The sequence below is a fragment of the Tigriopus californicus genome, chromosome 7 (assembly GCF_007210705.1).
Source record: "Tigriopus californicus strain San Diego chromosome 7, Tcal_SD_v2.1, whole genome shotgun sequence".
Taxonomy (NCBI): domain Eukaryota; kingdom Metazoa; phylum Arthropoda; class Copepoda; order Harpacticoida; family Harpacticidae; genus Tigriopus; species Tigriopus californicus.
In genome coordinates this window covers 11,766,261-11,775,582 of record NC_081446.1, presented here as the reverse complement: position 1 = coordinate 11,775,582, position 9,322 = coordinate 11,766,261, and the positions used below count along the sequence as shown (strand labels likewise).

Sequence of the window (9,322 nt, the reverse complement as noted above, 5' to 3'; positions counted from 1 at the left end):
TGTTAACATTGCCTAAAAGCTTCAAGTTTCTTCAGTTGCCAAAAGAGTAACGAAAAATTAAATGGAGCATGAAAAAAGGAACAAGTAACGATTAATTTTTGGTTTTTGGGGGTCGTTACAATTACAGTTTAAAAATGTAATGGTATTACAGTTCCTCGAAAATATGAACGAATTACAATAATTTCGTTACTTGTAATTTCGTTTGTACTGCCCTGATAATTTGCCCTTTCATAATATTGCAAATCTGCTGTACGGCCAAGGCGACTGCCCTGATAATTTGCCCTTTCATAATATTGCAAATGATTCTGTTTAAAAAAAGTAGAACAAAAACATTTGCATTTTGCCTCTTCCCTTTCATTTTCAAATAAAATTTTTGCCAAATTTAATTGCATTTTCTGAACTACCCTGGTAATCAGTACATTAATTTAATGACCAACCGGGGATTGTAAACGTGATGTTTCTCTGGCTACACCTACAGAAATAGAGTCCATAAAAAAATGAGATCTCCAGAAAGGGGTCGTCGTGTCTTCCTTAACTTCTCTTCGCATTAGCTTATTAAAAAACTAACCGAATTGTCTTTCTGACGACTAGACTTCGAAAAAAGAAGTTGCCTTTTTGGCGGAAATATGTTTTTTAAATTGACAAATGTGCAAAAACAAGTCTAGAAAATGTAAAACAAAGTTGTGAAAATGCTCAAAAAATGTATGAAAAATGCAAAAACAAATTGTCAATATGCAAAAATAGATAATACCTTGGTAAAATGGTCGTTTTTAGCCCCTTTTCGCTCTCTCAGCTGTACTTTTTCTCTTCCAAAATGATATCCATTAAGTTTCTTCAATTTATTTACAAGAAATTGAGATTTCTTTCTTGCCTTTATTTTAAAAGGACCGGGGATCACATTCCTTGAAGCGGTTGGTAAAGCCCGGGAAATCCCAAACCAAACCGTAATAAATTGAAACGTCGCCAACAAGGAAATGCAAGTTAAGAAGGAAACGAATAAGGACATAAATGAAAAGACGGCTCAAAGTGCTCTAGAATATGAAGAAAAGTAAGGAAATATTGGGTGTTTGGAAAGAAAATTCGCCCCAAAAGCCCATAAAAGTTAATAAGTTTTTTTTCAGGTTTTTAACTTTATTCGACATACCTATTTTCAATTGAGACACTTTTGTCATGGAGCAAATGCACCGATCGATTGGCCTTAGTGGAGAATTTGATCTTGGCCATGCCGCTCAAAAACAGCTGGTTGAGCTATGTTAATTTGACACGATTAATCGATCTAGGAATAGATATTTCGTGAACTGGTTAAACCAGATCTAGAGAGAGAGTGCCAAATGGTTGTCCCAACATAAGGTTAGCAAACATATATAACCTAAAGAGATTGAAGTTTGTAATTTGTAATTTTGTAACACACTGATTGTAAAATAGCTACACCGATGAGGGGATATTTTGAGTTACGTTATTGATCTTTTACTATTAGTCCAACAATCAATAAAAGTCAGTGACTAGTTCAAACCAAAAATGGAAATAGTTTCTGGGAAAACCACTTCGAAAAATGCGAGGATTAATGTCTCAACCTGATTCGATAAATTCCATAAGTGGGCGAATGAAGGTCGGGCGTTATGTGTTATTCGATGGGCATATCTTTTTTCGCCTAATTAAAGTTATCTACTCACAAAGCCAACGAGTTCTTTGTACGATACACGCTCCATCCGTTATGTCCATGTCTAAATGTCGTAATCAAGGAAGACATATTCGTCAGTATGAAATAATTATTTTCTACTCCTCACGTATCCTCAGAAGGGTCGTGCTACTGTATCCCTATTAAACGGTTGGGAGCTCTAATTTCTAATCTAATTTGACAAGAACTGTACCATTTTGCACATACCTTTAAACACATATTTAAACAGCCAGGATTATATTTTCTAACTCAATCAAACTCCACATTTTGCACACCATTTTGCAAGCTTTCGCCATCTTTTGCAATTTTTTCTTGCAATCATGGTAATAACAAAGCATATTTATTTTTATTTTTTAACCTGCTGGTCAACGTGTTAGGAGCCAAGATTCAAGGAATGTAAATCAGTTGCTTTTGTCAGAAAAGTTGTTAACCCGATATCAAACAGTTTGGACTGTTGTTGGCAATGCCCACCAATGACCTTAAGCCAAATCCTCGACGACTAGTTTGCGTCATACACTCATAACTCTCCCTCTCTTTGTCTATTTCGTCTCCCTCTTTCAATACGATTAATCCGGCAATTCATCTCAAGAGATCACATCAATGTCACAATAACTTTGAACGCCAACACAACAGCATGATTGTTACAGAATCGCAAACAGTCATCTTATGGTTGTTCCTTACATTGGATCTTTCAATGAATATCAGAGGTTTTTCTTACGCCTGTTCCAACATTAATCTCGAACGCCATTGCGTGTTCCAATTGATCTTCGCCGACTCGTGCTTGTCTTGCGTTTGTTCCCTAGTGAAGAGTGTCCTGCTAATGAGTCTTCAATTAGGTCTCGCGGATGGGGCCTTACCTTGTCAGGCTTTGTATTTTGGCAACTTTTTCCCCCTGGTTATTGGGCCAATTTGTACCAGTTACATATCCATTTTAAGGTAAGCTCATTTGGTCAAGAAAATGAAGCCCATGTTTTCATTTGTAAGTGCATGGACCTTGGACAATTCCAGACTCCGTGCCATCAATCAACCAAATCAACCTGAACCACAAGGTCTGGCTTGCAAGGTCAAGATATCGCTGTTGTTCTATTGCGGGGTCTTTGTTGCCATCAATGGATACCACATCCATACTGGATTGCCCATCTCTTTTGCTTCGGAGTATTGCATGCACCATGAAAAAGCGGAACCAATGGGACTCGAGAGCCGTTTGATTAACCTGTTACTGCTAATTCCTCCGCTCGTGTCACTTCTCTCCGATTATAAAGTGGTCAGGTTGATCCGAAGAATTGCTAATGAGTATGACAACACATTTTGATGTGCTATTTTTAGATACAGTGTCTTAGCTGTAGCTATTCTCTTTCAGAAGTGCTGTGGTCAGCGAGACCCCTAGCGTTACTGCGACGAAAAGACCTCAAGGATTGGCTAATTGGCAGACAGTGCCCGTGAAAGCTACGGTGATCTCAGCCCTTCTCTTGGTGGAATATTTTTGTGTCGCAATTCTGATCAATTTTACCAACTTCGATGTGAGAACCAAAGCTCTGTGTTTGATCCTTTGTGGTCTTTTTGTCAACTCGTTAAGGAGTCCGTTGACAATCTTGACCACGTTTCGCTTCAATCAAGAGCAACAGCGCTACCAAAACCGAGAGGCCATTCGTGCCAAGAATTTGGACCGAGAACTGTTCCTTGCCAATAAGAGGCGACAAGCTCAAGAACCCTCAAAAGAGAGATTCTGACCTGTTCATGTTTTTTTGTGTCAATAAATGTGTGGAATAAAACCACTTGCAGTCGGTTTGGAAGGCTAACCTTGATACAACTAGGACAGTAGGGCGCGTGATGTTTCGAGCCAGGTTCTAGGAAAGATCTCCTGATTGTGCAGGGCGATAATTTGGCAATTACTGAGCTTAAAATAACGCTGTTGCTTGAAAAATCCTTGACCTAAATACCAAAAACCTTTAAGGCCAAGAGTCCCATCTGCAAGTCTGACTTTAATTTTTATGAATGGGTAGTCCTTCCTCCGGAAAACGAATGCAAAATGGCCTACTTTTCACCGAGGGGGGAAGGGGTTGCAAATACCTTAATCTAACGTCACCCACCACCCGTGGTGAGTTGGCGACTTGCCGTGCAAAGAGAAAAGGTGCCTCGACATCTGATGAAATCTTTAACGACTACATACATATACCCAGCCAACTAAAAATGCTTCAAAAACTTGGCGGCTCGCTACAGGGTGTTGAATGACTCGTCGGAGGCGCAGCATTGACCAGGGAACCGTTTTCACGCTGAGAAGCACGTCACATTCTTGAACACTGCTTTTTTGTTGTTGCTGTTGGCATGAAGTGAAGGTCTTTTCAATGTGTTCCAAACGATTTGAGATTCCAATCTTTTCCCCTTGAGATGCAGGGTTCAAGGAAAAACATAGCGGCCACAAGGACCAGTCATAACTGGCGAACCATTGGTATTCCGTTGAAATAGGTCGTTGAGCTGAATAACTCAACTGAACAACTCCATAACAAGTTCAATCAAGAATGTGAATCGACTACCAATTATGATACCCTTTGGAATGCCAATTCGAGGAACCTATGGAAAAATAACATATGATAATCACCGATAGGATTTTTCTTACAAAAACTGCGGTTCTTAGAAAAATGTGGCACGGCAAGGGGAATTCTAACGTTTTGACATCCAAGCCAACGACCGGTGCTCATTTGACCTTCACTTGAAAGCCTTCATTAATTTTGCTTAAATCACGACTATGACTTTACCAAGATAAGAATTGAGTATTGAAACCCGGATTGACTGGGCACTGTATTGTTTATGGAATCATTTCGATTCAAGGAAATGATCAAACATCCAATCAAATACAACTGAACAACAAACGAGTAGTGCCTTGATTGTTCCTGTTGTTCCTGGTGACCAAATTCAAGCTCCTTTTTCTTTGCCCTTCGGCATAGTTTCTTGTTTTCGAGCAACTCGAAACAAGGCCAGATCCTTCGTTCCACTTGCCAAGCCAGAGGCTGGAACGTACGTAGACTCTCTGGGTCCAAATGACTGAAGAGATTAAACTGATATCACTATGGACCAACCAAATAGTTCCAAAGGACAAAACGGGTGTCTTAATAATTTAAGGTCGAGGCTTCAGGGATTAGGTGTATCCTTGATGATCTTGGAGTGGTGGTTCGAAATGGAACCAATATGATGACCCATCCCGGTCATCAGGGAGAGAATTACTTGAACAGAAGGCTACATTCAGTTTGAGTCACTCGGTTAAGAAATGACATGAGACTGCATGGAATTGGCGGTCGAATTGCTTGAGCGGTTGAAGGTGAATGGTAGAGCACTCGCAACCTGATTCTTTCATAATGTTGCAGCAGGTTATTAATTTTCATACTCCCGTCGTATGACGCGAGGTGGTGACTGTCGGGGAGAAGGGGAGGGGGGCATGAATACTTTTGGCCTTGCTCACGCCCGCCTAGGCTTATTTGGTTTGACCCTCAAGACCATCCGAGCAAAGGCTTCATTCCTGTTTGGTCTTCTGAGAAGTGTGCAAGGTTGCTGAGCGTTTCACGGCCAATTATGTGAGGCATGACCCCGCAACTCCCCTCTCAGGTCGGATTTTATCTTTTGCCCCCCGAACAAAAATCAAAGCGACGGAAGCATCCAAGACCATTAGTTCCCAGACATTGGAAGTCTCAGTCGCACTTGGACGTGATCACTGAAGCTAGTGAAGAGTCCAGGAACTCTACACCGAACACATCATCCACCCTTACTCAACTGCTATCGCCCACGTTGTTGAGGTAAGGCCACCCTTCCGCTTGTGTCCTGTGTCCTGTCCTTTTTTAACGGGTTAGTTAGATCCTTCAAGGACAACGGATATTCATTTTGCCATACTTGCCTTGTTCCAGGAAAAACACTGCCTTGCCTGGACTCATGTTTGACCGACCCACACGTCATCCATCATTGGACGACCTGAGGGGTTACGGTCGCAATATGAGCTACGATCGTGAAAGCCCTGGCCAGAGGCTCGATGGGCTAAAACTGCCACCTATTGCCAATAACAACTTGCCATATGATCACACCAAATGCCTCCATCCTCAGTCCAGGATTTGCGAGAACCTCCGCTACAATCTGCACCAATTGAGGATCCGGAACTTCGAGGACACTTACCAAACAATCATCGACGCCGTGGTCATTGGTCCAGCTGAAGTGGAGGCTGTCGACGTGGAAGAGGTTTTGGGAATCAGTACTGACGAATATCTTCGAAGCAAGTTCAAGAGGAGTGTGCCATCCAAACTGGGTAACTTTTTGAAACCAATTGGACCTCTGCAATGGGATGTGTATACATAATCTTTCCCCTCCAGAAGACGTAGGTTCCCGACAAGAGTCACAAGACAGCGTGGAAGAGGAGGAGGTACCCCAGCCCAGTCACCCTCAACCGAACACCTCAAAGCGGATCCCTGTTCCTCCGCCGCCACCGGTTGAGTACCCAGATTATCGCTTTGGGTACAAGGGCAAATCGGGTGGACCTCATTTTGAAGTGGAGAGTCGTGGCTTGAGGATGAGGCGATACTCCATGTTGTTGTCACGACCGGGATTGAGACGGCAATTCGACCGATTCGCTCGATATGGCGAACCCAGAGCGACGGGTGACTTTATCACTCTGTCCCAAACCGAAAAGTGGTTCAAGCAAGCCGGAGTTATTGACAACTGGAACGTCACCACTACCGACACTGCCATTTATTTTCGTAAAATAAGCAAGTAAGGGCGAATTGAGACAGGCTGATAGGGTCAATGTGGGCATAACCAGGGTGGTTGTTCATGTGGATGTTTTTCCATAGGGGCTCCAAATGGGTTGATTATGACAATTGGCGCATCTTCTTGGAAGAGTTGGCCTGGAGGAAGCGCCTGAACTTGGATTACCTCATTGACCGGCTAGAGCTGACTGGAAAACCACCGGTGACAAATAGCTCTGTAAGTTGAACCAGGAACTCCCACAATGATAAAGGGTAGGCGGTTCCAGAAGTAGAAGGTGTAGCAGAGGCTCAAAGTATGTAGCATGCACCATCATTCTTCAAGTGCTGTAGATAGATGACCGACTATGGGGAACGCCCACAACACACGCGACTTATTGCAGTAAAAGCGCTTCAATCTTACAAGAAGGATCGGACACAACTGTGAGGCTTTGATATCGCATGAAGTAAAAAATGTGCTATGAATATGAACGTTATGCACTGTAAATTTATGTATCATAACTCCAACACCCCCGTCTACATGTCCGGCTTTTTTAGGTGCAGACGAAGAATGGAAAGAATGCTTTAATCAAGCCTAAGGGTACCTAGGACATTCCAGGTATACGTATATCATTGGCATATTGCTCTGATCTTGCCGCATGACTTGTTCCAAAGTGGAACTCTGTGTGGAGCTTAATTGTTTTATAATCATTTTTTTTTTCAGTACGTTCCTCCGCCAACTCAGCAACCGCAACCAACTGGCTCCAAGCATCATTACGAGAGAAAACTTCATCACAATCGCTTCGCTTCCCATGACCGCCGTAGAAATTATTGATCATTGAAAGCCATTCTTCATATTCTTTTGTTCTCCTCAAGATTTTTATGAAATGAATCAACGAAATCAAGTACAATATGAAACAAGATATCGCATGGCTTCTTATTTGGCGTTTTGTCGTCTGGAGTTTTCGTTCCGGGAGATTCGTTCTTGAATTAACATCTTGGCATATTGAATGGCCTTCTTAGTCCCCGTAATTGTAACGATCCTGTTCATAGTGTTGGGTGCAAACACGCCAATGCTGGAGATAACAATCGTGGTCTGACTAGTCTTCTGGATCTCGACCAGAATGTGTCCACCCCTCCCCATGATTGAACCAATTGCACTGTCTTCGATCTCGATGGTCTCCTCCTCTCTGGTCTCCGGCTCATTCGCGTTCCCCATGGCTTCATGGGCCGCGTTGGCGGGCCAGGCTGGGTTTTGATAACTCACAAACGTCGTGTCCGAATTGGGGTTCGCGGTGGTGGTGATCGTGACCATTGGCGGTGGCGGAATGTCCATGGGGATAGCCCCGGATGTGGGAGGCTCCACAAAAGCGGATTGGGAGGGCCCTTGATTACAGGTGAACTCGAATTGGAAAATCCCATGCGAGATCAACGACGAAAAGGACCTTAGCGTGTCATCAATGGCCGTAGGGGAATAGAATCCGGAATGACGGAGCGAGTTTCCGATCGCGTGAAGGTACTGCTCACTTAGATTGGGATCGATGTGCGAATTTGACCCGTCCATTTTCAGCTTTAAATGCATCGATTCCCCGGAGGACAAGGACACGGTAAAGGGCGAATTCTTATCTGAGCGATCCAAAGAGGAAAGATCGGCCACCGCCGGATGGTTGGAAGGCGCCATTTTCATCGACCTCTCGTCCCGGGATCGGGATTTGTTCACGTCATAATCCACGGTGAGGCAACTCCCAGAGAAAGGGTCGTCATGAATTTGCTGTAGGATGAGGTCGACAGCTCGGAGGACACTCGCTTTATTTCCGCTGACCGTGACTTGTCGCTCTTGTACGATATAATCATCTTCTTTGCGTGACAGCACCACCTGAGCCCCGCTGGTCTCGGAGATGTACTTGATTTGACGACCTTTCGTACCAATGATCAATCCGGCGGTCTCATTGGGCACGACCAGTGTCAGATACAAATCTCGCTCCGTGTCAATGGCTCCATTTCGCGACCAAATCTTGATGGCGAACGCTTCCAATGCTTCCTGGACTTTCTCGCCGCATCCCGTGAGCAAGCAAACGCGGCTGGAAGTCCCTGAAGAACAAAAACAAACCTCCCCTATTTACACATTCGTTCAACCTGCCATCCGTCATATTCTCCGAGTTTATTCCCCCGAGTTTATACCCCCTTCAATCTGTCCGTTCATCAGGCACAGCTCGGGACTTGAGGCTTCAATCGGTGCCTAAAAACTTGGCTATCATCGGCATCGAGGCTCCCGAATTTCACTTCAAGGCTCACGCATTCGAGAAATGGGCATGGTCGTGTCTTACTCAAGCCAACCATGAAATCCGCAAATTATGGCCCAATCCCAGTAATCCCATAAAGGGGATGGGCGGGATCGGAGGGACCGGTGAGACATCTGGGTCCTAGATGAGGTCTGATAACCTCAATGTCAACCTACCCGGGAAGAAGGATGTGGCTCGGGACATCTTCACCTTGAGGTCGTTCATCTGCCATTGGTTCAAGGCCTCTCCGCCTTTGCCCATGATGGACCCCACAGCCCGNGTTGAATTTAAATTGATATCAAGACCGCCAACTAATTGGTGTACACATTATCATCATCAATCTTCTTGAGGGAAATTTCACCACCGGGGATTTTGGCTATGAAGGCGTGAAAAAGGACAAATTAGCCTGAAGGCTCCTGATTTATGACCTTGGACTGGTGGCTGTAAATGTCGTCAAATATGATTCCATCCCAATCTAAGTTCAAGCTCCCTCCTGGCTATACATCACTCGGTTAAAGTGGCCTTGACGGCCTGATCTTCTACATGGAACGGTGTGAAGACTCGATTTCTGATTCCTCCCCCAATATCCTGGCATTGACAGCATAGACAGTATTGACAGAAATCTTGAGAATCTCCTTCCC

At 43.9% G+C, this 9,322-nt stretch overlaps 3 protein-coding genes across 6 annotated transcripts in view; 2 read left to right on the top strand and 1 right to left on the bottom strand.

Moving 5' to 3' along the window:
• The first annotated feature begins 1,295 nt into the window (after positions 1-1,295).
• Positions 1,296-3,464, top strand: LOC131883610 (uncharacterized). 2 transcript variants are annotated; one of them, XM_059231123.1, is made up of 4 exons: positions 1,296-1,350; positions 2,326-2,614; positions 2,687-2,971; positions 3,039-3,464. In XM_059231123.1, the coding sequence occupies exons 2-4, from the start codon at positions 2,373-2,375 to the stop codon at positions 3,406-3,408; spliced, it is 897 nt and encodes a 298-aa protein (XP_059087106.1). In that variant the 5' UTR covers positions 1,296-1,350; positions 2,326-2,372; the 3' UTR covers positions 3,409-3,464. The 2 variants fall into 2 exon arrangements, with proteins under 2 accessions (XP_059087106.1, XP_059087105.1); XM_059231122.1 differs by lacking the exon at positions 1,296-1,350 and having other exon boundaries at positions 2,198-2,614.
• A 1,653-nt stretch (positions 3,465-5,117) lies between these two features.
• Positions 5,118-7,322, top strand: LOC131883658 (uncharacterized). Of its 3 annotated transcripts, XM_059231172.1 has the most exons (6): positions 5,118-5,466; positions 5,575-5,966; positions 6,031-6,427; positions 6,508-6,640; positions 6,958-7,018; positions 7,124-7,322. In XM_059231172.1, exons 1-5 carry the CDS (start codon positions 5,255-5,257, stop codon positions 7,006-7,008), a joined length of 1,185 nt encoding a protein of 394 aa, XP_059087155.1. In that variant the 5' UTR covers positions 5,118-5,254; the 3' UTR covers positions 7,009-7,018; positions 7,124-7,322. The 3 variants fall into 3 exon arrangements, with proteins under 3 accessions (XP_059087155.1, XP_059087154.1, XP_059087153.1); XM_059231171.1 differs by lacking the exon at positions 6,958-7,018 and having other exon boundaries at positions 6,034-6,427; XM_059231170.1 differs by lacking the exon at positions 6,958-7,018.
• Positions 7,238-9,322, bottom strand: part of LOC131883657 (RNA-binding protein Nova-1-like) — a gene marked incomplete in the record, with an annotated part of 2,769 nt that continues 684 nt past the window's right edge. The window contains 2 exon segments of the mRNA XM_059231168.1: positions 7,238-8,490; positions 8,858-8,960. Coding sequence (XP_059087151.1) covers positions 7,337-8,490; positions 8,858-8,960 — 1,257 coding nt within the window.